The sequence below is a fragment of the Lissotriton vulgaris genome, chromosome 1_1 (assembly GCF_964263255.1).
Source record: "Lissotriton vulgaris chromosome 1_1, aLisVul1.2, whole genome shotgun sequence".
Classification (NCBI taxonomy): Eukaryota; Metazoa; Chordata; class Amphibia; order Caudata; family Salamandridae; genus Lissotriton; species Lissotriton vulgaris.
This window is the reverse complement of record NC_141685.1, coordinates 1816531233-1816558893: the sequence shown is the minus strand read 5'-3', so window position 1 is coordinate 1816558893 and position 27661 is coordinate 1816531233. Positions and strand designations below refer to the sequence as shown.

The following is a 27661-nucleotide window of genomic DNA, read 5'->3' as shown; positions in this document are numbered from 1 at the left end:
GGTCCTCTCTGCCAGGCTATCTATGTGTAGGGGAGGGGATTCAGCCCTTTATGAGGGGACAGGACACTACCTAGTCAAGAGAAGTGTTAGCCCCTCCCTTCCATCCTGCCCAGGCAAGGCCGTTAGAATGCAGATATATGTAGAGGGATTCTCAGACATACCTATCCTTACTGTGTGGTGGCTATCTAAGCGGAATAACCAAAGTGCAGCTGTCAGCCACCCCAGACGTGTATTGGAGACAGGCTGCCAGGCACACAGAGCAGTAAGTGCTGAAAAATGTGGCATTTCCAAAACATTAATGTTAAATCCAGCTTCACTGGTGAGGACGATTTATCATTACCATCCCAAAGATATGTAACATGAAAAAGCTACTCCTCTCTGATCAGGAATTTCAGCTTTAAAGTGTATTAAGGAATTCCTAATGCTAGCCTATAAGAGGGGTAGGTAGGCCTCCCTCACAATAGTGGAAAACGAATTTGGGTGTCTGTCACTAACAGGACATGTAAGGATTAAACACACAAGTCCTACCTTTTACTTACATGGCAACCTGCCCTCAGGGCTACTTAGGGTCCATCTTAGGGGTGACTGATATGTAATAAAAGGGGAGTTTAAGGCTTGGTAACTAGTTTTAAATGCCAAGTCGAAATGTCAGTAAACTGCACACATAGACAGTGGCAGGAATGAGACAGGTTTCAAAGGCTACGTATGTGGGTGGCACAATTAGTGCTGTAGGCATACTAGCAGCATTTGAAGTACAGGCTCTGGGTATATGGTATAGCACTTTATAAGGGACTTACCAGTACATCAAATATGCCAATCAGGTATACACCAATGTCTTCATGTTTAGGGGAGAACCCAATGCATTTTAGCACTGGATAGCCATGGCCAAGTGCTCAGCATCCTAAGACCAACAAAAAGAATCAGCAAAAACAGGAGTAAAAAGGCAAACATTCTGGGGGATGACCACCCTAAGGATGCCAGGTCTAACAATCATGCTAAACTTACATTATACATTTGTACAAACATTTGTAATGTAAATGTGTAGAATTCTGGTTCATGTAACAGTCTTGAATCATCCCCAATCAACTTTTGATTAAAGTGTTCCATCATCCCTGTCTAAGCTGCCCTCTAAAATACCAGTAACTACTTAAAACAAGTGAGATTTCAGAAAATATGCTGTCTATTTTATATTATTAAGCAGTGATCATTAGCTGCAATGGAGATGATTGCTTTTCTCAGGTTGGTTCTTTCATGATTGCCATCCTTATATTGCAGGCAGGATACCACCTCTGCTCGGCCGGCTGGTTAGATAAACTACGAGTGGGTTATCCAACTGCCTTCTCAAGCCTGAATTGCGGATCCGGATACGTTGGAATAGTGGATTATGGGCCTCGAGTTAATGCCAGTGAAAATTGGGATGTCTTCTGCTATCGGGTGAAAGGTAATGAACAAGGTTTAATGAACTCCTTTCTACAAATTACAGATGGCTTAGTAAGGAGTAAGGTGAGAATATGAAATGTGTTATTTTATGAAAGGATACCATGCTCAAACAAATGGAATTTCCCAAGCAGACTCCAATTAATCTTGAGTACTGTGGAAAGCTGTAAACCATATACTTCTTTTTTCTCACAGTCACAACTCCTGCTATATGCTTTAAAGGTGATAAGATACCTCATTCAATTTTCAGTGAAGTTATTTTTTATACTTTCTTTCTCTTATATGTATCTTACAGGTGAAAAACAGGTATGTTAGGAGAATCAACAAGAAATTATTTTGCGATGCAGGGCGCGCTACGAAATTTGTTTTATTAATTAAATTGTTTACTTACCTTCAATTATCCATACTCCAGTTTTTCGCAACCCCCACCCTGCCCCTCCCCCGCCCGGCCGCTCCGCCCAACCGAAACTCCCTCCACGAGCCGTGGCTGTGTGTAAGTACTCACACATTCAGTGTCACTGCTGGTGCTCTGCTCTGGTCACCTCTGTGTGTTATTGAGCGTACGTGTGCAAATCTGCGTTTTAAAGCTAATCATTTTTGCAGCTGAGTTCAGCTGTAGTCCGACTCGCCACTACCTGTCAAAAAGAACTCTACTGTCAGTGTTTGTTTGAAAGCGGTTCTTGTGGAGAGGTGAAACACTGCTGGTGTTGCAAAGGATGCATTTTGCTGTGCTCTGCCCTAGCTCCTGGGCCCCAGAAACTCTTCACACCAGACTTTCACATGTGTGAGCCCGATGGTAAATGTATTCATTGGAGTGTTTACACTGGAATGTGTCACCAACTTGCAAGTAAGACTGTCCTCAGCTGGCTTATTGCGAGAAAATGTCACTCATAGTCGTTGAATGTCACTCGCAATTACACTGAAATTATGAAAATGTCACACATAAGCAATCCGAAACCTTGGCCGCTATGTTCACGTCTTCCGGCGGCCAGTGTCCTTCCACTGCCCGCGCACTTGTAACATACTTTATTTTACTTTCCAGCGTTCATTCAGTAAATATGAAATAATTTAAAATTGGACGCTAAAAACGTAACTTATATCTTTAGATTGTTTTGTAGAGCAGAGAAAGTTTGACAAACAGAATATAGTCTGTATGATGATTAGGTCACTGCCTCAGTTGGATTTTTTTTAAAAACGCTCACCTACCCATTAAAAAAAATGTCGTTTTTTTTCATTATCTTGGTGAAATAAATCAAATTTTTCATCATTTGTATATTTGTTAGAAAAAAATACCTTTTCTGTATTTTTTTGTGCATTGATTGCTGATTAAATTATTTAAAATGCTTCAGCCGGGGTCTCTGGCTCCCTGTACTTACTTACTGGGGTTCAACGGATTCTAATAATGAATCAGTGGGGTTCCCGGGTTCCAGTAATAATTAGGTGGGCGATCCCTAGAAATCAAAAGGTTAAGAACCACTGCACTATGGACTTAGCTGTTATCTGTCTTCTTGTCTTCCAGACGTGAGGTGTTCATGCAAATTCGGTTATGTTGGAGACGGCTACGCATGCAGCGGGAACCTTCTTCAAGTGTTAACGTCCTTCCCCATGTTTTCAAAGTTTTTGTCGGTATGAGCAAGACCTATAATACACCATAACTGGGGTGTACCAATTGTGGTGGTAATAACTACATAAATGTAATTTGTGTGTTGAAAGTATTTACCACACTTTACAATATATTTAACAGCCTGTGCATTGGATATAATTCCTGAACACATAGTTTAATATGTTGTATTTAGTTTTGTTTAAAAAAGTTAACGAGTAATGGTGGATGTATGAAGCGTATCTAAGTGTGTGAGTGATAACTATTTAACCTGTTCAGATCAGAGTGATGCTCCTTAGTTTAGAACAGCTGAAAGAGCTGTCAGATCCGTGCTAACTCGATCTGCCTCTGTCTGCACAGGAGATCTTCAGGTATTCCAACAGCTCGTTGAAAGGCCAAGAGTTCCTCAACTACCTCACCAACCTGTCCATCCAGGCCACCATGTTTGCTCCAAACAACGATGTCATGAGTGAAAATGAGGTGAGGGTCTTTTATATTTGCGTACGTCAGCTTTTTCTACGTTTCCTAATATTTCCTTTATCGATTTTCATGATGACAAATGTAATATATTTATGGACAGAGATGCTTCAAAATCCCAGCGGCAGCGGAACTGAAATGATGAGCAGTTTATGGGAGTAGATTCTTCGTCATACTAGTGGTAGCAGAAGTGACATACTGCATCCTTTTAGCCCTCATTACATCACATGGTTGAACTCTTGCCTCATCATAATTCGACCAGCAGCTTCCTGTTTGCTGCTAATAGGACAGAGAAAGAGCAAGAAGTAAAAACTACAGAAACTCAACATGGCTCATTTTCCTTGTTTGCTTTGCATTGGTGTCTGATGCAGTTATTGGACTGATGTATGTATCTCTTGGGACTTGCCTTCAGGCCCTCAATATGAGTGAGCTGGTATCACGGGCATTATTTCTCCGCCCGCTCTCCACCCCTCTTGGAATTGTCATTAGTGGAGGTCCCACCAATTTCAGGACTTGTCTCATGAGCATTAGGCCTTGCCATGTTGTCAAGAGAAGCAGATGCAGAACTCTTCACCCACATGCATTCTGAGACCTGCCACTGGCCTTGCTGTAGGGAAGAGACAGGGCGCGGGCAAAGGGAAAGATGTGATAATTCATGTTTAGAAAGGACCCAGCCTTCATGGTGGCCTATATCTCTATCACAAGGCGATAGATGATGTGGGCAGCTGCTGCAGTCTCTGCCCATTACCCTTTTCTGACCTGGACGGGTGGTGCGAGAACCAGGTTCCTGGGATCTCAGGGAAGTCAGGCATTACTTTGGTCTAATTGTACCAGTCAGAGTCATTTACCTTCAGTGTCCTGGGGCCACAGTAATACTGGAACCCAAACTGGAGGACCAAGAACCACCCCATGTAAAAACCTGACTCTCTCAGGGTAGTCAGGGTAGTGTAGCAGAGTAGTCCATGCTTACTCAAGGGAGAGGTGATGTAGGTTTACACAGGCTACCAGAGGACACTTGAGTACCCCTTAATAATGACTGTTCAGTCATTGCTTGAAAGTATGATAGAAATGCATTTAAATATACATACGAATAATAAGATGCCTAAAAAATCTGAATTCTCTCCCTTTTTCTTGTCAGGGTTATGGTCCCAAGACACTAATAAATTGCTCACGCACTAAGCAGTGTGGAAATATTTACCATGGATGCCTAAGATCAATGATATTAAATAGAAGATGCTTGGAAATCCCAAGCTCATGACTTCGGACCAGCAGAGCCAGCAAGGATCCTTGCAAAAAGGATTGATAAACAACAGCCCTAATTCTCAGTCCATTACGTTAAAGCGGTAGAGTGAATCTTGAGACACTACCAATGGGGAAAATTATTTGTCTCTTTACACTACGGTGCTTTCAGTTTACAGTGCTAGTGCTGGTGCTGGAATATGAATGGGTTTCGATACACCTGCCACCAAATCTGTCTCGCCATCTAGGCTGCCCCTAGAACCCTGCTCAAAGTAGTATGGGATGGTGTCTGGTGCTCACTTGAAGGGGGTAGAGTCCTACTAGTCCTTGGGGGGGGTGATAGCTGGTTCCCGTGGCGGTACAGAGGATTGCCCAACAGATTGCAAAATATCTCACTGTTATGTAAGTCTGAACTTACCATTCACATTACAGAATTGTAGTGGCAGGCTGCCCACAGGTCTAGGGGCATCATCTTTGGTCATGAAATCTAGAAATCCATTCTGGAAATAGAACCTTCGGTGGACATGTTTTAACCAGGCCGATAACTCTGGGTGGAATTCCACCACTCGCAATTGCAAGTGTCTTTGTCCCCGGATTTATTGGATATACAAACTCTACACCAAATAATTATAAGCCCAGTGATCCAGCACTCTGATACTTCCTGCAAGGGCAGGGTTTGCGGGCAGTTGCACAACCCGGCCCAGGTCCGATGTCTTAAGCAACCTGAAGGAAGCAGACTGTGCTCTCATGGGACAGGCCGAAGCCTGCCCTGGCTCACCCCCCCCCCAGGCCTCCTGCTTACAGTCTTGCAATGAAATTTTCCCTGGAATCTACAAAGACTACAAGAAAAAGAACTTGGTTTTGCCTGGCCCATGGCATTATTACCCATCATGGTAGAATCATTATAAATGTTGGAATTTGCTACAACGTCATCAATCAGAGGTTTATATAGTGCGAATACTCACCTGTGAGGGTCTCAAGGCACTGGGGCAGAGGGGGGGAGGGGGTAGGGCTGCTGATCCGTCTGAGTGCAGCGGTTTACTCAAAGAGCCAGGGCTTGAGATCCTTCCTGAATTGAGTCAGCAATGAGGTTTGCCTGAGGAGGCGAGGTAGGGTGTTCCAGGTCTTGGTGGCGACGTGGGAGAAGGATCGTCCTCCAGTTTTGGTCTTGTGGATCCATGGGACAGCGGCCAGGGGCAGTTGGGCGAACCAAAGGTGTCTGGTGGGTATGTGGAATGAGAGACAGTGGTTCAGATTTGCAGGTCCTGCATCATGGAGAGCTTTGTAGACATGTGTGAGGAGCTTGAAAGTGATTCTTTTGTTTACTGGAAGCCAGTGGAGTTCTTGAAGGTGTTCCGTGATGTGGCTGCAGTGGGGGATGTTGAGGATCAGTCTGGCTTCGTTGTTTTGAACGTTCTGTAGTTTCCTTGATGAGTTTCTAGGTGATGTCAGCATATTGTGCGTTGCCGTAGTCGAGTCTGCTACTGATGAGTGCGTGGGTGACCTTCTTTCTGGATTCTGTGGGGATCCATCTAAATATCTTTCGAAGAAGGCAGAGTGTGTGTAAGTAAGATGTGAGGGTACAGCGTTGATCTGGTGGTTCATTGTAAGCGAGGAGTCCAGTATGATGCCAAGGTTACGTGCGTTGTCTGTGGGGGCTTCCCAGTGTGGTGGGCCACCAGGAGTCGTCCCAGGCTGAGGGGGTGGGTCCCAGCATGAGTACTAAGGTGTTATCCGAGTTGAGTTTGAGGGAGCAATCTTTCATCCAGGTGGCAACGACCTTCATCCCGCTGTGGAAGTTGATTCTGGCGCCTGTGGGTTCGTTGGTGAGGGAGAGGATCAGCAGGGTGTCATCAGCATAGGAGACAATGTTGAGTCCGTGGTTCCTGACGATGGCAGCAAGGGGTGCCACATAGACATTAAAGAGGGTGGAGCACAAAGAGGAGCCCTGTGGCACTCCACAGCTGATCTCTGTAGGTTCTGAGAAGAAAGGAGTGGCAGTCTGACTCGCTGTGTTTGGCTGGTAAGGAAGAAGAGTATCCAGTCTAGGGCTTTATCGCAGATGCTGGCTTCGTGGAGTCTCATGAATAGGGTGCGGTGGGAGATGGTATTGAAGGTGAATGAGAGGACCAGTAGGATGCTGCTTCAGTTTAGCCTTGGTTGAGGAGGAAGCGGATGCCATCGGTAGTGGCAAGGAGTGCAGTCTTGGTGCTGTGGTCGCTTCAGAATCTGGATTGGGAGATGTCCAGGATGGGGTTCCCTTTGATGAACTTAGAGAGTTGGGCGTTGATGGCCTTCTCGATGACTTTGACTGGGAAGGGGAGCAGGCAGATGGGTCTGAAGTTCTTGACATCTGTCGGGTCATCAGATGGCTTTTTCAGCAGGGATTTGATTTTGTCATGTTTTTAGTCGTTGTGGTGGTCTTAATGGAGCAGTTGATGGGGCGGCGTAGCTCGTGTGATGGAGGTGGCTGCTCTATGGGAAAAGCGATGGGGCTCTGGAGTGGATGCTCTTCATGGTCTTGAGTGTGTCGTCTGTGGTGAGCGGAGTCAATTTGAGCTGGACCTGTTGGGGTGCGTCATGGTTGCGTGTGGTGATATCGGGCATGGTAGGAGGGTCTTGATTTCGAAGCTGTCATAGATCAGCCTTATCTTGTGATGGAGGAAGGTGTCAAGTTTGTTTTTGAGGTCTTGAGATGGAGTGATGTCTGTGGTCTCGCCGTTGGGCCTGACGATCTCCTTGACAATGGCAAAGAGGTCTTTGCTGGTGTGTGCATTGGCATTAATTCTGTCTTGGAGGGTTGTGTTCCTTGTGGTTTTGAGGAGGCGGTGATGTACTTTGATGGCAGTTTTGAAGGTTGCGTGGATTTCCGGGGTTTTGTTGTTCCGCCATCTATTCTCGAGTCGCTGCAGGTTCGCCTGGACTCATGGATACCATCTGCAATCAGAGATTCTGCACATACTGTTAGTGAGGGCCTGAGTCAGTGCATCTCATCATAGTGAACTAATTACTCAGCAAAGCCACATTACGTTGAGGCACTTCATCTTTATTCAATCCTTTTGGGATTTAAGGGAGAGGACTCTGGGCTTTGGCCACAGAGCTGTGGAAGAGACATAATTATAAAAATTGCCAAATGTTGGTCTGTCTTGGACGAATTTTCTAAAAAATTGGCAGAATAATGCCAAATATTGCAATAGACATGCAAAACGTGGATCATCGTGCGTAACGTTTAAGTGGGTGTTGCAAAAAAAAACTCACCTTTACTGCAGTGTTTTAGAACACTGCTGAGTACTGCATCAAAACAAAACATGATGGTGTTCATTTGCAACAAATGTTTTAAATGCTAAAAGGGTTAAGTCTTAAGAGCTGGCAAATTCTTCTACTCACACTCCATTTGATTCCATAGTAAAGGGATGGCCAATGTTCAACCAGGATCCTCCAGCCCTGTCATGAATAGGGTTTCCATGCTCTCTGTCACTGCCAACCCAGGCGCTCTGACCTGCTACTTTATCTGTGATGGTTAGCAGCAGGAAATGTAACAATGCCACTGGACCTGGTGGTAATATTGATCAATACGATGTCGATATACATCATGATACATGTATACATAAACAAAACTTGCATCTCTGTTGTTGAATTCACCCGATATGACCATCCGCTCTACACCCAAGTCAGGAATATATGGTCAGGCTGGCCCTGTGACCTAGGCATGAAGCAACTGATCGACAGATCACAGGTGGGGGGGGGGGGGGACTGGTAATCCTTAGACAATCATGTGAACAGGAAAACCCAGATCGATCCTACAGATAGGCAGCGACACTACAATGGTCTCCGTAGGTTGGCCCACAATGAAACACGTTTGGCCAGAAGGGCACATGTTCCCCAAAACACCATAAAGTCAGATGCCACACTATTTTAGGAACACTCAGCCACTCAGAACACAGCATGCACCCTACACACAGTGATCACTCGCTCCCCAATGTCGGACATCTGGACACGCATCGCTAGCTCTGCATTGTGTCCACATAGGTTTGAGATCCCATCTGCATTTCTTATCAAGTGATCAAATGTATGACTGCTTGAATAGGACCAAATTACTGTTTTAAAAAAATTTACAAATCGCTGTATTACACTATGTGGAATGTACGACCAAAACCATTGTACTCCGAGACAGTCTTCAGACCCCTGACTCTATTGCTTGCTCTCCAGACCGCTGTGTTTAATTAAACCAACACATTCTGTTTTTCCAAAGGCCTCTTGTCTTTCATTTTTTCAAGGCAAACTTATATTTGGGCTGGGAATGTCTGCTATAACATTCAGTACAAATATTTTTCTTGCAGACACTATCTGGGCGGGATATCGAGTACCACCTCTACAACATCAGCACTTTGTTTTATGAAGATCTGACCAATGGATCTACCCTTCAAACCAGGATCGGCAACCAGCTCCTGATCACATCCAGCACAGACCAGGCCACTAAATCTGCAGTACGTAAAGCAAAGAAACAAAGGCATTATTTTAGAAATGGGTTTTGCTGCATTATTAGTCGATCTGCATATCTGTCAGAGTACAACAAATATCCCTGATTTCTGAGATTGAAGATGCAGAAGCAGTGTTAAATGTACATGACAGGTTGCTTGTGGTGGGCAAAACTGTTCATTTTTTTAGTAGTTGGTACTAATTTTTTTATCACCACCATGGGGAGAAAGGCAGTAAAGGGTGTATGGAAGAGGAAGAGGAAGATATGAAAATAATGACAAAGGGAGAAAGTAGGAAATAAAAAGTACCTTTAGGGGTAAGCTATAGAGGCAGGAAATGTACTGTGGTTGAACATAACAGCATGAGCTGGAAGGGTGACTAAGCAGTCTTGGTATTTGGTAGCCCTGGTATTCTACTGCAGGAGGCTCTTAAGAAAACCTTTGGCCTCTGATCATATTTTTTTTAAAGAAGCTCTGGGCAGATGAACCAGTGAAAGGGGTCTCAAAGTAATGTGACAAGGTATTTCTGCACATGCAAAGGTATAGTATTTGCTGGTATAGGCCAAGTTGTTATTAGACTGGGAAAGGCCCCTTTCTCCCTTTGAGATGGTTTTTCTGTCTTTCTCTTCCTCCTCTTTCCTCCTTTTGTGTTTTCCCTCTCTTATGCAACAGAAATGTCTGAAGAGGAAAAAGAAGTACTGGTCCCACTAGACTTTGCCAATACTCGGATCAGGGAGTGGTTACTTTCTTTACTGAAACCTGCTAATACCAATATATATCATTAATGCAACAGTGATGCACCACAGCGGCTTACAGGTACCTTATGTTAGGCACTAAGGAATGTTCACTCTACCTCGCAATAACTTTGTGTATAGGTTGCTTTTACACAGAGCTAGGCCAGCTTTGTTTTTCTGTTGTTTCTGTTACCGTACTGTCTCACGTGCTTCCAAATAAGAGAAAGAGATTGCTTTACTTCCGTTCCAGCATTGAGAACGGAAAAACATTGGCGTTTGTAGTATTTGGTATATGTATTTATCCTTCTCTTCTGTTACTTTCTCTCTAGCTGCACAGCCATTGTGAATGTTCTGCGTGGAATGTAGGTGTGGTGATGATGAATGGAATGTTTGAGTGCCTGTGTGGTGAGGTGTGACAGTTGGAGTATGGGCTGAGCACCAGGCAGGCTGCTCTTGGTGGGGCTGCTCCACATGAACTTACCAAGCTACAACTAATACTAAATAAATCATCTTAAACTACAATCATCTTAAACTCATTATTACAGAGTTATTTCTCATTATGGGCAAAGATCAAAGGAATAACCACTCAAATGGCAACACAATACTCTGGTGAATACTGTGCCTCGATGGGTGACGGTTTGTCTCCCAACCTCATGCTATCCAGAAACAAACACATGGTATGGCATGTTAAAACAATGATGGGTCTGAGCTATGAAATGTTCTCAGAAACAGAGAATGGGCAAAACCCCAGATAGGGAATATCCACATGAACAGACAGAGGGGAAGACTAGACGTTTTTAAAATGTGGCTATGATTTGTCTGTTATGCCGAAAATAGCTTAGAAATGTAAAGGGGGCTTTCTAGGTATAAATACCAGAAAGCGCTCAGAAAAGCAAATCAACACCATTGAAAAAAGTGATGTTCTAGGATCCTAATCGCTTGTTGTTTATGAAATAGCACTCACAGTGCGCGAACAAGGCTACAGAGCCATGTTGAGCTGTAGATGTAGATGTTGAGCTCAGTTTTGGGCCTCTGCTCATTTTCTGCCTTCTTACTGCTCAATTTATGCTTGTTTTTCTGCCTTTTTCTACCCACTTTTGCCCTCTATTTTTCCCTATCTCTGCTCGTTCTGACCTTCATTGTGCCTCTTCCTGCTCATTTCTGACCTTTATTTTCCCCTCTTCTGCTCGTTTCTGACTGTCATCTTTCTTCTTTCTGCTCTTTTCTGACCTTTAGTTTTCCTCTTTCAGCTCCATTCTGATCTTTAGTTTTCCCCTTTCTGCTTGTTTCTTCCATTTTTCTGCCATTCCCCTCCTTCCACCACCCAGCATCCTGCCCTCTCCCCAGGACCTACTTAATGGAGGCTGCAGTGCAACCCCATTGAGCATGTCCTCGTGCCAACTCCTCCTGCGACATCAGCTTGCCCGCAATCTGCAACTCTCTGCTGTTTTAGGATTGTGCCTACTCTGCTCAGTTTCTGCCTTTTTCTGCCGGCTTCTGCCCTCTATTTTTGCCTCTCTCTGCTCGTTTTGCCCGTTATTTTGTCTCTATCTACTCACTTCTGACCTTTATTTTGTTCTTTTCTTACCTTCATTTTGCCCCTTTCTGCTAGTTTCTGACCTGTATTTTTCTATTTCTGCTAATTTCTGACATGACTCTTTGAGGGAGACGTCGCATCCACAGCACCAAGTTACCTCTAGGGGTGGCAGCGCTGCACTATACAAATGCTGATTGATTGATAGAAGGATGGGGTTGGAAAGGGACAGGGGAGGCTACTCCCCAGTCATTTGCTGTAAATTAAATATTGAATGTATGAGAAGGGGTTAAACAAACATACATGCAGCCTGCAATGTGTTCAAAGAAAACAACAGAAGCAAACGTTGGACATAGGGAAGTGTACTGTATTTGTTGTTATGAAGCACTGCATGATGAATCCATACTTTCTGTAACAACAGGGAATGTGGACATTGTTTACTTTGAAAGCAATGAACAGTGGAATGATTTGCGAGCACATCTCAGGAAGATTGACATGCACTTAATTTATCACTGAGATATGAAGTGCATCAGTTTGATGAGGTCTAAATTAGGCGCTTCCTTACATGAGATTGAGCTTCAGCGCCATGAAAATGTTTCAGAAATAGATGCTAACAGTCAAACCCTACATATCCTAAACATGCTAAACACTAGTACAGCAATGTTTCCTTCTTTGATGTGAAGCATGACACTGTGGGGCATATTACCAACAACTATCGATAATTATCGCTATGTTGGCTTAGCGGCAATATTTTTATCGCCGAGCTGCGGCGATTTTTATCGCTTAGGAACCTTGCTATTATCAAGGTGGATCTCCTAAGCGATAAAAATCGGCCTAAATGCATGAATATCGCTGAAAAGTCAGCGATATTCATGCATTACCGAGCTAATGCTCTTAGCCATGTTATTCACCTACCATTGGATAACATGGCTAAGAACTGCTCAGGGGCAGGTGTTAGCTTTTGGAGATAATCACGCTTAGCGTGAATATCTCCAAAAGTTGGTAATAGGAGATAGCGATGTTAGCGACTGTTTCCAGTCGCTAACATCTTGGCACGCCCACTTTGTATGTCATTAGTGATAAATTTCACTGACATGCAAAGCGGGGCCCAAGATGGTCGCTATCTCCTACTAGCTGTCGCTAACTGGTGTTAGCGACAGCTAGGTAATAGGGACATAATTTTATCTCCGCTTTCTTGGCTTTAAAATCCAAAAAAGCAGAGATAAACCCCCTTGATATTATGCCCCTGTTTTCGGTAAAGCTAGCTGCTTTTTGCATGTTTTTGAGCCATTAAAGCAATATGAGAGAACACCTTAAAAAATATAATAGTGCAGCTTTTCATAAGAAAAGGAAATTGATACTTTCCAGAATAACACATCTCAGAGGGGCAATCATAAAATGAAGTTCAGGGAGGAGATACTCGCTGTGTTTAGTGCAGCTGCCTGTTCAGCAAGCATTGGTAAATGCATTAGGTTTCAACTATGTGATTAACAATAAGCTGTTTTTGTTGAAAGTTGTAGCTTACTGCGTATTTTTACAATATGTCACAGAAAGTCTGTTAAAGTGTTATGACTTGTTTATGTACAAAAAAGAAATATGTTGTGCTGTTACTATTGGTTTAGGTCGGGTAAATAATCGCAAAAGTTTGAAAAACGAAAGATGGAAATAATAGAATTAATTGATGTAATAGCAATATTATTTGTATTGAGTAGTTCTGACAACTCTTGGGCTCGGTGCCACTATACCTGTGGCATCATTCAAATCATGCCCCTAGTGCCTGCAAGACAACTGCATTTGTGACTGCCTGTTTAGTAGTAAAATATAGCACTATTTGGTGTTTAGAGGAGTTCCGACAACTTTTGGCCTGCTGCCTCTGCACCTGCAGCACCATTGAAATCATGGCCCTAGTACCTTCTAGATAACTGCACTTGTGACTGCCTGTTTAGAAGTAAAATTTAGCAATATTCTGTATTTAGTGGGTTCCCTTTAGCATTTGGCCCCAGTGCCAGTGCTCCATCTGCACCATTCAAATCAAGCCCCTTTCAACTGCACTTGTGTATGCCTGTATAGTAGTAAAATAAGCAATAGTAGGTGTTTGTAAATGTAAGATACTTGTAAAGCGCACAGCTGCCCATCACCGGGGCATCCCGGCGCTGTATAACGCTTTGGAACCCTTCCTGGCTCTCCCTGTGAGATGCCCCTCCTGGGCACCCCAAGGTGAAGCCAGGCATCCCAGTGTTGTAGGGGCCGTTATAGAGATTAAGCAAGCTATTGCCCAGAGTTGCAGAGTGGGACCCCATGATTAGAGTAGGCACCGAGGCAAGAATTATCTAGTCCGCAGACAATGAGCCCAAGACCCTGCCGCGTCGGGAATTGAACCCTGGTGCCAGGCCAGACCTCTGCATCAGGGTCAGCCGCTCTAACCATTGAGCCACACTTCTCCACAGAGAAGTGTGGTTCTCTTGTAGGAATTCTGACAACATTTGGGATCAGTGACACTGCACCTGCTGCCAGTGCTGTCTTAGCGCATGGACACGCTGGGTGCCCGGGGGCCGCATGAGCATAGGTGCCCATGCTAATCTATGCACAGACTAGAATTGGTTGGATTGATTAATCATTGCTGTACAGCATGTTTTTTTAAATGTCAAAACTCCGATTTTGTTGGAGGTACCAATAAATATGAGTTAATTATATTGATAGTTTACATTTTTATTCCTGTGAGTGGTTGTGTAGGCAGGGCACATTGCGCTGCTTTGCACAGGGGCCTATAATGCTGTTAAGACGGCCCTGCATGCAGCACCATTCAAATCATGACCCTGTTGTCTGCAAGGTAACTGCACTTCTGACTGCCTGTTTAGTAGTCAAATATAGCACTATAGGTGTTTAGTGGGGTGCCTAGAGCTTTCAGTCCTGGTGTTACTGCACCTGTTGTACAATTCAAATCATGCCCCTATTGCCTGCTAGATAAATGCCCTTGTGCCTGTCTTGTTTAATAGTAAAATTTAGCAATAATATGCGTTTAGTGGGGACCCTTGAACTTTTTGGCCCAGTACCATGACCCTGTTGTCTGCAAGGTAACTGCATTTGTGGTTGACTGTTTAGGAATACAATATAACAATATTAGGTGTTTAGTTGGGTACCTGAAGCTTCTGGTCTCAATGCCACTGCACCTGATGCACGATTGAAATCATGACCCTGGTACTTGCTAGATAAACACACTTATGACTGCCTGTTTAGTTGTAAAATATAACAATATTAGGTGTTTAGAGGAGCTCTGACCGCTTTTGGGCCCGGTGCCACTGCACGTGCTGCACCATTAAAATAATGACCCTACTTGCCTGTAAGGTACCACCACTTGTGACTCCCTGTTTAGTAGTAAAATATAGCAATATTTGGTGTTTAGCAGAGTTGTGACAACTTTTGGCCCTTGTGCTATGAGACCTTCTGCACCATTTAAATCATGAACCTAGTGCTTGAAAGATAACTGCACTTGTAAATGCCATTTTAGTTGTCAAGTACAGCAATAATTGGTGTTTAGTGGGGTGCCTGGAGCTTTTGGTCCCGGTGCAACTGCACCTGCTGCACCATTGAAATTATTAATCTAGCACTTGCTAGATAACTGCACTTGTGATATATAATATAACAATATTAGGTGTTTAAAGGAGTTCTGGTAACTTTTGGGCCTGGTGCCACTGCCACTGCCCTGTTGCACCATTCAAATAATGAGCCTGTTGCCTGCAAGATAACTGCACATTGGCCTGCCTGTTTAGTAGTAAAATATGGCAATATTTGGTGTTTAGTGGAGTTATGACAACTTTTAATTGGGAGCACTGCACCTGCTTCAGCATTTAATTCAAGCCCCTTTTAACTGCAAGGTAACTGCAATTGAAAAAAACTTTTAGGGAAGACAAAATAGAGAAATCAGAAAACAAAGCAAAGGAGATTTTAACATTTTTAAAATCTTTTTCTACTTCCAAGTCCACTATTAGAGATCATCAACCATCAGTGGAATGGACCAATCCATTTTTCATGAAAAAATTATGATTTTATACAAAAAGCTCTTTCGGTATGGTGTCCCAAGGCAACAACCACAACATTACATTAATTGACCCGAGGTTGACCATAGGTGATACCCCCACGCTTCTGCAAATACCTCAGATAACCTTAGAGGAGTCTCTTTCTACCATCAGGGGACTAAAGTCGTGATCCCCTGCTGAGCTCTGTCCAGCCCAGCTTCAGGCTAAAGTGGCTCCGGCCATTAATTCAGTGGCCAATAAGGTTCTTAATGCCTCACTAGACTCTGGACTCATGCCTTCTGCATGAAAACATGCTAAATTCCTACCACTTAAAAAACCTCTGACGACAATAAAGTCTTAGCAAACTGTAGGACAATATCCCTACTGCCCGCCTTCTCTAAGGTGTTGGAAAACTTTTGACTCTGTTTTAAATAGTTCATTTCCTCTTCATGATGCTCCCTTCATTTTTAGTTTGTGGACTATTTATGTATGATGTACTTTTATGTTTATAGTTAATTGCATGTTTATAGTTATGCTTTCGTTCATTCTTCTGTTCATTAGAGAAGAGGTATGTAGTATTCTCATGTCGTGATATTTCTCCTATGTTACCCTTTCCCTAGCTGCTCAGCCTGTGTGTATGTTCTGAGTGGAATGTTGGTGTGTGGGCCTGGTGTAGAATGCCTTGGTGACTGGACGAAGAATGACAGTTGGTGAGAGAGGCTGAGCAGCTAGCATGCTGCTCCTGGTGGGCAGCTGGATCGGGGGAAAGACATGTCTTATTTTGGATCTCTAGACAGCCTTCAATACCGACCCAAATAATAAACTACTGAAACAGCTTCAGAATACTGGAATCAGTGGTACTGCCCTAAAGTTGATTACCTCTTTTCTGGAGGATAGATGTCAGGAAGTCTAGACCACTCCCTATACTGCTGACATTTCGAAATTGAAGGTGGGCTTCCCGCAGGGCTCAGTTTGGAGCCCTACACTCTTTAACATGTATTCAACCCCACTGGCAGTTCTGACTGAATCTTGTGGGGCCAAAATATTATCATATGCAGATGACACCCAGCTTCTCTTCACTTGTGAAAAAGGCGCAAACTTTGAGGGGGTGAAGATTAGAATCTGCCTCTCTAAGGTGTTTAATTGGCTGGCAATTAATCAACTTAAATGCAATCCTGATAAATCGGAGATTATCTTTTTTGGTACTCCACCTGCAGAGGACTGTAGATCCTGTTGGCCCCAAGACACGTCTCCACCTATCTCTTCCCAAAACACAGTAAGAAATCTGGGCATCTATATTGACAACTCCTTATCTATGTAACATCAAATCCAAGTGGTAGTAGGCACATGTTTCTGGCTCTAGGCTGTAATACGGGAATGTACTATACTTGGGTTTTCCTGAGTATCTTCTGAACCGCCTTCAGATGGTTCAGAACACAGCAGAAAGATTAGTCCTTAATTTGAACTTCAGGACTCATATGTCCCTACATCTCATAGCTCTGCACTGGTTGCCAGTGAGAAAGAAGATCAAATTCAAGGCTCTGGTTCCAACACATAAAGCCTTACAGGGTAAGGGTGCCAGTTATATTAGGAATATAATACTTAATTACACCCCCTCTAGATCTCAGAGGTCTTCCTTTAACCATCTGTCTACCATACCGAGGATCCGCCGGGTGAGAAATGGAGGCAGAGCCTTCAGGGTCCTGAGAGCCCAATCTTGGAACCAACTTCCAAGACCCCAAGAGCCACAGTGGAACTTAACGTTTTCAGGAGGAAACTAAAAACATGGTTATTCTGTAATTAAGGGGGTACTGGGCGAAAGTGGAGAGTTGCCTGATAGTGCCAGGACACTCTGCTGAGTAGCTGTGCGCTTTATAAATGCCTGTTCATTCTTTCATTCAATTGTGACTGCCTGTATAGTAATAAATTATAGCAATATTAGGTATTTTGAAGTGTTCTAATAACTTTTGGGCCCGGTGCAACTGCACCTGTGCACCATTCAAATCATGCCCCTGTTGTCTGCAAGGTAACTGCATTTGTTCCTGCCTGTTTTGTAGTAAAATATAGCATAGCTCTTGTCAACAACCAGCATAGCTGTCAACAACCAGCTCGCCGCCTTCCTCGAAGCCAACAAATCCCTCGACTCCTCACAATCTGGCTTCCGAGCAAAACACAGCACTGAGACCGCCCTCATCGCAGCAACAGACGACATTCGAACTCTACTGGACAATGGAGACACAGTCGCCCTCATCCTCCTCGACCTCTCTGCAGCATTCGACACAGTCTGCCACAGCACCCTTTTACAACGCCTTAATAACATCGGAATCCAAGGAAAAGCACTTGAATGGATCACCTCGTTCCTCACCGGAAGAACCCAGAGAGTCCGCCTCCCACCATTCAAGTCCGAGGCCACTGAAGTCATCTGTGGCGTACCACAAGGATCCTCACTCAGCCCCACCCTCTTCAACGTATACATGAGCCCCCTCGCGGCCATCGCCCGCCAACACAACCTCAACATCATCTCTTACGCGGATGACACTCAACTAATCCTTTCTCTCACCAATGACCCCAGCACCGCCAAAACTAACCTACACGAAGGAATGAAAGAAGTTGCCGAATGGATGAAACAAAGCCGTCTGAAACTTAACTCAGACAAAACAGAAGTCCTCATCTTAGGGACATCCACCTCTGCATGGGACGACTCCTGGTGGCCGGAAGCCCTCGGAAAAGCACCCATCCCGACAGACCACGCACGGAACCTGGGCGTCATCCTGGATTCTTCACTCTCAATGAACAGACAAGTCAGCGCCGTATCCTCTTCCTGCTTCAACATTCTTCGCATGCTCAGAAAAACATTTTGCTGGATCCCCACCGAAACAAGGAAAACAGTCACCCATGCTCTGGTCACGAGCCGACTGGACTACGGAAACACCCTCTACGCAGGCACTACCGCTAAACTCCAGAAGAAACTCCAACGAATCCAAAACGCCTCAGCCAGGATCATATTAGATATCCCACGCAACGAACACATCTCTGGTCACCTTAAAGACCTCCACTGGCTACCCGTCAATAAGAGGATCACTTTCCGACTGCTAACCCACGCACACAAATCACTCTACGACATCGGACCAGAATGCCTCAACTCTCTACTGTCCTTCTACACCCCCTCCCGCCAACTACGTTCTTCCAGCCAAGCCCTCGCCACTGTACCTTGCATCAACAAGACCACCATGGGAGGCAGATCCTTCTCATACCTGGCTGCTAAAACATGGAACTCACTCCCCGCTTACCTTCGCCTTACCCAGAACCACCTAGCATTCAGAAAGCAACTTAAAACGTGGATATTTGACAAGTAATCCTCCTCCCCTGTCTAAGCGCCTTGAGACCCTCTGGGTATGTAGTGCGCTATACAAATTCTCTGACTTGACTTGACTTGACTATATTAACTATATTTTTATTGTGCATGTTTATTACAACATTTAGAATTTTGTTATAATAACCAAATAGATTACTTTGAAAAACTCAATCCGATAATGCCTACAAAGTGCAAAGAAACATACTGAGGCATGAATAGGAAATACCACAAATGTTCTAAGCCTAAAGCATCTGCTTAACACAGCTAAGTAATAAAAATCAAGCATTCCAGCATAGAAAGGTAGCAGCTATATGCCTTTTCGGTGGAAAGAGATCTTGACAGTGAATGGAGCGTAATCAGTGGGAACCGCTTTAGTAGAAGAATCTTAAATGCATGCAGCCAGGGGAAGTTAACAGAAAATAAAAATTCCAAACAAAAGCGAATGAACACAGTAAATCACCTAATGGAACGGATGAGAGCATCCTTTTAAGGTATATTAAATACAAGAGATTTCACAAGCACAGCGCTTGGGCGAAACCTAATAAATAAAGAGATTTCACTGCTGTGCAGGTGAAACCTAAAAATAGCAACTTTAATTGGGGATCTGCTCAACAATCATGGCTCTTAAAAAAACACAACAAATTAGGAGACAGAAGGTAATAAAATATTTTGAGGGCTAACTCCAAACAGGATGAATATTAAATTAAGTGTGCTGTGCTGCTCTGGGCATTTATTCACGGTAAATATGCAGGTCATCATAAAAGGAATTTGCCGTTTATTGTGTAAAGCAATAGGGGAGCCAGGTTCTGTAAAATTAAAGTAAAACTCTGGTTCCAAAGGAGAAATAAATTACCCATCCTCAGCGCTGAAGCACTCTACTTTGTGCACATGTGATGGGACAAAATGCCGTCACTCACAGCTCCAGGCAGCTACTGGCTGAAGTAGTCTGATGCATTGCTCCAGTGTGCGTGCTGCATTGGGTGGAAATAAAATGTAAATGGCACATAAACAGTCCAATTGATGAAGAGGGTTGACTCAAAGCACTTCTATGTATGTGTAAAATATATTATTTATTATGGTTTTTTTTTACTTGAGGCTGGTGAGCTAAAGCTGTCTTTAGGTAAAACCTAGAAAGCATTAGCAGAGCCAACGCGCCATCACCCAGTGCATGACCATTTCCTTTGCAAATGCTTGATACAATATGTAGTTTGCTGGAATGCTTCATACTAGTTTTAGTGATTGACTCACAATTTTCTCAACTTGTTCAAAGAAAGATTTATAATTTGTTTTTAGAAAATATAATAGAACAGTTATAATTACTCAATAATGGTACTCAATTTACTGACCTCAGAAGGATTGGTGGCTCCAGCTGCCTTGCAGCTGTTTTACCTCATTGACGCATGTTTCATCTGTGATTATTTAACTCACTAAGCTATCCTGCCAGCATAATCCACCTGTTCAGTTTTAAGCTCATTAAGTAACATTTGTTACTGGTGTGCTTTCTTTACCTAGACTCATTATCAAGTCATTCGTAGCACTGTCATGATAAGGCCTAAAACACATTTCACAACAGAAATTCAGCAACCTTCTATGAAATTAGGCAATTTGGGGGGCTACATCCTGGCCTCTGAAAGAAAGGGCCTTATTTGTGAGGCCTTGCATCACTTTTAAGCCGGTGGTGCGTCACTTTTTGTGACACACCGGCGGCATGTTGCACCCTATTTACAAATTGACGCATGTAGTCAGATGCGTCACTTTGTAAACACCTTCGCCGCATTATACCTGTGCAGGGTGGGCGTTCCCCTGCAAAAAGCCTCGTAGAAGTGGCGCATAGAAATCTATGAGATTTCAGAGCGCCACTTCTAGGACGCCATTGCATCAATATCTTATGCTGCAAGAATTGCTGCAGGCCCTTTCACAGGGGATTGCCCCATGTGAAAGGACACATTGCATCACTTTTGCACCTACAGATACTTCAGAAATATTGATGTATCTGTAACTCCTTGCAGCATGATGGTTCATACAGTAAATATGACGCATCCATCATGTCACAAGGATGGCGCACTAAGAAGTTACACATCACTGTTTTCATGCAGTGATGCCTCACTTATCATAAATTTAGGCCCAAAATGCTGTGTCTGGATGGTGGTACATGAGTACAGATCAGTGGGCCTGTTTGTGAATGGTGAGATGAAGTGCAAAACTGAAGAGGTAGCCCAAACTATAAGAAACAAAGATGAAGCTGTACCAGATAGCAAACAAATGTGTAATTTTCACCAAGTTTGCCGAAAAAAAGTTACCTAAAAAAAATTCTTGGCGCACTTTTATTTCAGATTCAGTAAACATTTTAAAATATCTTGGGGAATCTCACTCAGCCTCAACAAACAGATTCTGATCTTTGGAATTATTTACTCAGTGCTTCTCAGGAAAATCCTAGGACGCGTCTAGGTTTTTGCCCCAAAAAATTGTTCTTTCAATAGCGCTGTTTAGCCCAGTAAAAAAACTATTAGGTAAAAACATTCCTCCAGAATTTGGACTCTTCTTGCAGATAAAAAATCGTCTTTTACATGTTATAATATTTTGCAGAAACACAGAGGCTTCAGTAAGGCATGGTCTATATCTCGGGGTTGTCAAGTCCAGAATAAAAGAAATCTTGTTATGTCCAGCCCGCAGTACCTTCAGTCAATGGTTTGTTTCGGTTAGCCCATTTTGACCGCTACTTGGAGAAATCCATTTATATCTTGTAGCAAACCAGAGGAATATTTCCATCTCACAGTTAGCTATTCAGCTATGTTACTCTACCTAATGACCGAAATTGCAATTACTGACAGCACAATGTCCTTCAATTGTACTATCCTTCCACAGTAAATTTGGGTTTTGAGTAATAGAACCCATCAATCAACCAATCACTCAATCAATCAGGATTTAATATGTGCGGCTAATTACCTGGTAGGGTATTTAGGCGCTTGCAGGTCCCAGAGGCTTATTCGAACAGCCAGGTCTTGAGGGCTATTCGGAATTCCAGAAGTGAGGAGATGGTCCGGACGTGCCTTTGGGAGGCTTTTCCATGTCTTTGTAGGGACGTTGGAGAAGAAACGTCCTCCACTTCTGCTTTGGTAGATTCAGGGGTATGGGCAATTGAAAGGGAGGTGCAGCGTAGACTTCTCAATGTTTGGTGGAAGTTTGGTGAAAGTTCAAGCGGTGGTTAATGTATGCGGGTCCTTGGTTGTTTAGAGCCTTGTGTGCATGGGTCAGCAGCTTGAATAGTCATCTCTTCTGTACAGGGAGCCAGTAGAGTTGCTGAAGGTGGGGTGTGATGTGGGTTGGTCTGGGAAGGCCGAGGAGGAGTCTGGTTGCAATGTTCTGTATCGTCTGAGGTCTCTGTAGGAGGTGTGCAGCGATTCCTACGTAGAGGGCGTTGCCATAATCCAGTCGGCTGGGGATGAGGGCTTGTGTCATGGTGCGTCTCATGGGTAGGGGTAGCCACTTGAAGACCTTACCTAGCATGCGCAGAGTGAGGAACCATATCTGAAACTATGTGAAGTGTTCTGTCACAAATGCAAGTCTACTATATAAAACCTAAACAATAAAGTGCCTCCATTGCAGTGCGTGGATACTAATATGTCCATCCATTTTTAAGACTCCAATCTATTGTTATTCAGTTTTTAATAACAACTCACCTACATCTAAAGGCCGGTAATGAGAGCATGGAATCAAAACCTGGGTAACTTGAAACGTAATGGGAGGGTGGATAGGTAGTGGGATAAGGTAGATGAATGAGAAAGGCACAGCGGAAGGAGTGGGTTAAGGAGGGGCAGAGGTTATACCCAGGGAGCCTGACCATCCATCATCAGTTTTGAGTTTGCTTTGTGGTTCCAAGTGGGCTGGGCTGTGTGCCAGTCCACTGTGTTCAGTCCACATCTGATATGTTCTGTGTCTCTCGGTCTCTCGTGAGCCAAAGTATTTGTAGGTACAGGGGGAACCTGAGTACCCAGAATTCCTGTGCTAAAAATCGAACACTAGGGTCCAACATTTTATTGTATTGCAGTAAATTGTGTGCCAGAGAAGCTGTAAGTTTCTCCATCCCAACAAATCCCACAGTTTGTGCAGCCAATCCGAGAGTGTCACCGATAGTCGGTGCCCCATTTGGCTGTGAGGGCCTGTTAAGCAGGGCATAAGGCCATTGCAATGGGTTTTCCTTTATGAGAATGCATAGGGTAGGTTGGGGCATTTGAGAGTCCAGGAGCATATAAGTGGAAAAGGGTGAAACATCTGTATCAAAGATTTGTGTCTTTTAATACTTCTTCCCAATGTCATTTGAGTTTGGGGCAATGCCAACAGAGATGAGTCATGTTGCTCAATTGTAGCAGTTGCACAAGCACTAATTCAAGCTGCAGATTTTCCATCTCGCCAGTCTAGAGGCACAGAACGAAGCTGTGCACATATTGTGGAGGATGTCTGACCATTCTTTAGCTGTGAATTGGTGATTTACTTCTGTTTTCTACATTTTCTGCACCAGTGATTACTCAGTGTTTTCGGTTTTGTTGAGGAAGTAATAGATATCTGAGAGAAGGCCCTTGTCATCTTTCCTGGTAATCAGCCACTTTTCAAATGCAGTAAGCTGTGTACTACCATGTGGCCAGCTCATGGGTTGTGTGACCCAATGCTTAATCGTTCTGTACAACCAGTGTTCCACTGCTGGAATTCTTTATTTCAAATTTAGGTGTGGGAAATCCATGAGACCCATATGGTCAAAGAGATCACCAAGTCGTTTGCAATTGGCCTCCTTCCAATTACAGAATTCAGTTGCAGACAAAGCCGGTAGGAAGGTTGGATTGCCAATGATGGGTGTAATTGGTGAGGAATAAGACAGAAGGTGTTTAGTGATGGCCGCCCCCATCCCAGGTCTCAACCGCTGCCCTCACTTCTGGTGAAATGTGTTTTTAGGAAGTGACTGGATTTTCCAGATGTGTTCCGGGACTATGCTTTGATCAATGAAGTACTAGTTCTTCTCTGTCTGAGTCCTGTTCCGTTGCACTAAGTACCGTAACTGGGCTGCTAAGTAGTATTGGGATAGGTGGGTTGTTCCTAGCCTGCAGTCCACTGCCTATAGATAGGCTCTCTTCCTCGCCTTGCATGATTTGTACCATTCAAAAGGCCTCAATTAGGCGTTTTAATTGATCTCAAAAGTGGGGAGGTTGGCTGTGTGGGAGCACCCATCCATCCATTGTAAATGCAGCATACACTGCAAAGGAGTGTCTTGTCCTGAAGGATAGGCAGTGGTTAACAACCTAAAAACAAGTCCACTTTATTTGGTATATAACCAAGTTTTTAGATATTTTTCTAAATGTATGCACTGACAGTTCAGTGTGGATTTGTAGTATAAGAATGGTCCATAGTGGCGCTTCTTGCACTCTGGAGACACTTGCTATCCATTTGGAGGACTTTACAGGTGGGATAATACATATGACCTTGATTCGTGACCTCAGATTCTGAGCAGGCACATCATTCTTAAATTTGCTTACTATAAGTTTTGAGGCTGTTTCGTAATGCATGTTCTGCATGGTGCAGGTGCACTTGAAGAGAATCAGTTTTTCCACTGGGAGTCAGTATAGTTGACGCAGATGATTAGCGGCTGGAACCATTTTTATTTTAGATTAAAGACGCATCTTACTGGCTGAATTTTTTTGCAAAAGTAGGATGCTTTTTTGGGCAGGTCAGGATAGGCAGATTTGATGAACTCTACCCTGGACTGAACAAAGGCATTGGCTATAATCATTCTTTGTGAAAATGAGAAGAATGGAAGTATTCTGTGTAAAGATCAAAGCTGACCGAGGCATGTTTCTGTTACTTGATCAATTTGTTTGTCCACGTTCAATTCAGAGTCCAGAGGCATGTCAAGATCCCAGAACACTTAGACTGGTTTAGAATATTCTCCCACTGAGGAAGGACATAGGGAAGCATGCTAGTGTCTTGGTGTACTCTGAAATTACAGAATTGTTGATTCTGCTAAAAATAATGTTGGTTCATCCAGGAGTTCACAGTTTTCAAAGTGGAGAAGATCGCCGTGGTCAGGAGTCACTGGTGATATCTCAAATGTATTAAGCTGAGAGCATTGTCTGCATATAGATCTGTTAGCACATTGATTGTTCTTAGCAGTGAGGCCAGGGGTATATGTATAGATTGCTAATAAGGGGAGAAAGGGCTGATTCATGTGGAACTGCCCAACATAATAGGCCGGGGGCTGATGTAAAGGGTCCTGGCTGGACTTGCTGAAATCTGATACAGATGAAGATTTTTAGCCATTTGGGCAGTGTCTTTAATTGATGCATGTTGATGCTGTATTAATAGGCTATACTGAACAGTATCAAAATGCAGTGGAGAGGTCCAGGAGTATACCTGCTCCTGACCCTCCACCGTCAGCCATCATTCTCAGATGATCAATAACTGAAGTGATTGTTAGTTTAATATCAAACCCTGGTCTGAATCTTGCCTGGTTGGTATCTAGTAAGCTTTTACTTTAAAAGAATGCTTGAAGCAGGTTTGTAGCTACCTTTTCCAGGAATGATAATACACAAGGTAGCTGCCAGATTGGCTCGTAGGTAGCATGATCCTCTGTATTCAATGTATGTTTTTTCAAGAGGTGACATACAAAGGCTATTTGAAATGTTGATGGGATCTTTCTGTTCACTGATCATGTGTTGTTAATATGTTGAGGTAGTAAATCTTAGCTATTTGGTTTTGTTGCTGTATTGTGTGTCTGACAGTATCAGGGTCTGCATCTATGAGGTTATTAGTGTTTTACTTGAAGATGTTTTCATCTCATTTCACCCACATCAGTTGATCCCCAATTTAGAAACTTGGACTTCATCATTGTTCTACATTTTACCATGAAGTCAAACTTTCTGAGTCTTGTAGAATGTTTAATTGCCCTAAAGGATCGAGGCCTGAATATGTTTTCTGCAAGTAACCATCAGTTCCAACCTCAGCAAGGATATCATGGTAAGAAGGGAAAGGATTGTAACTGAGGCCCTCAATGGCCACTATTGAAAGCAGAAGGCATATATGCCAAGGACTGAGGCTGCTTTCCTTTTCAGGAGGAGTCAAGTGTATAATAATGTGAATTAGAAGTTAAAGTGTACAGTAGGATCAAAGTGTATGTGTTAGACTTGGCATCCTTGACGTGGTTTCCCCTGACCTTTTTCCTCTACCACCTGCATTTTTTACTGTGGGCTGGGTATTGTTTTTGCTGGCTTAGACACTTTGGTCACTTTGCCACTGATAATCAGTGGCACAGTGCAAGTGCTCCCTGTGTAAATTGTAATTATGATTGATTATCCATGGTTGGCATATTTGATTTACTGGTAAGTCATTGGAATAATTGCACTGAGGGTGCTAGCGCCTGTAATTCAGATGCTACTAGTGGGCCTGCAGCACTGGTTGTGCAACCCACCCAAGTAGCATTTTTCAAATGTGACTCAGGCCTGCCACTGAAGTGTCTACATGCAGTTTTAACTGCTATGTCGACCTGGCAAGTACACACACTTGCCCGGCCTAACCCATCCCTTTTACTACATGTTAGTCACCCGTAAGGTAGGCCTATGGTACCCCCGTGGGCAGGGTGCAGTGTATGTGAAAGGTGGGACATGTACTGGTATGTGTTACATGTCCCAATAGTGAAATACTGTGCATATCGTGTTTCACTATTGCAAAGACAAGCTCTCCCAAAGGCTATAATTGGATCTCCCTCATAACATTTCACATGTGTAACTTTCAATTGGGAACAGCTAGAGATTTGGAGTTTAGGCTCTCTGAACTCAAAATGTAATACCCCACCTTTTAGTAAATGTGGTTTTTAAATTGTGTGTTTCGAAATGCCACTTTTAGAAAGTGGGCATTTTCTTGTTTAACCATCCCGCGGGCCACTGCCCATTTGTGTATTCACCATCTGGTTTTGGAGTGACAGGACCTGGGGATGTGCATTCACTCTAGGCTAGGCCTGGGCAGAGCTCGCAGAGTTTCACTATGCGGAATAGCATGGAGTTAGAGAAAAACTTCGCAATATTCCGCGGAGTTCCGCAATTCGTGGAGTATATTTATTATAAATTTCATGTTCTGGTAAAGAAATTCAGAAACTCCTATTCTATCTGTAGTTCATAATATAATACACTAGATGTCTCTGTTGCACCAAAAACATATAATTTGCGCTACAGGTTTGAAGTTGGTGCCCACAGAAGTGTAATCTTCTACACGCACATGAATTCATTATTAAAGTAACCTCTGCATATTCTGTAAATAGCGCAGAGGTAGAACCGAAATAGCCAGTCGCCTGTTTGTAAACCACTATCTTTACATGTGGTGTTTTATTTATTTATTTTATTTTATTTATTTTATGCGTTTTTATATAGCGCAGACTTTACCCGAAGGTGTCAGAGCGCTTCACAATAGGAACAGTAGTGATACATGAGGAGAAAATTACAAGTGAACAAATTTCAAAAGAAAACGTTGTTACATGAGGCAAAAGTGACAATTGTAAGCAAACAAAATACAAGAGGTAGCAAACGGTGCATTACAGGAGGAAAAAGTGACATGTGTGCAAGTTACGAAAGCCAGACAGTCAAAGTCAGCAGGTCAAATGAAGGACCCGTTTGAAATTGGGTATATTCATTTATTAATTGGTCCAGCTGCTCTAGTCTTTTTTCTCCCACGATATATTTAATTAAACACACAGATAACATGTTAGTTTAAAAAAGAAGTCTGCAAACGGAACATTAATGCGGAGTCGACTGCT

General features: G+C 43.3%; 1 protein-coding gene across 1 annotated transcript in view; it reads left to right on the top strand.

Annotated features, from left to right (window-relative positions):
- The window catches only part of STAB2 (stabilin 2), an 880852-nt gene that overhangs the window by 821714 nt on the left and 31477 nt on the right, over positions 1-27661 (top strand). The window contains exons 62-65 of the mRNA XM_086919174.1: positions 1276-1441; positions 2957-3063; positions 3398-3517; positions 9094-9240. Of these exons, the coding sequence (XP_086775300.1) occupies positions 1276-1441; positions 2957-3063; positions 3398-3517; positions 9094-9240 (540 nt within the window). The remainder of the gene's footprint in view (positions 1-1275; positions 1442-2956; positions 3064-3397; positions 3518-9093; positions 9241-27661) is intronic.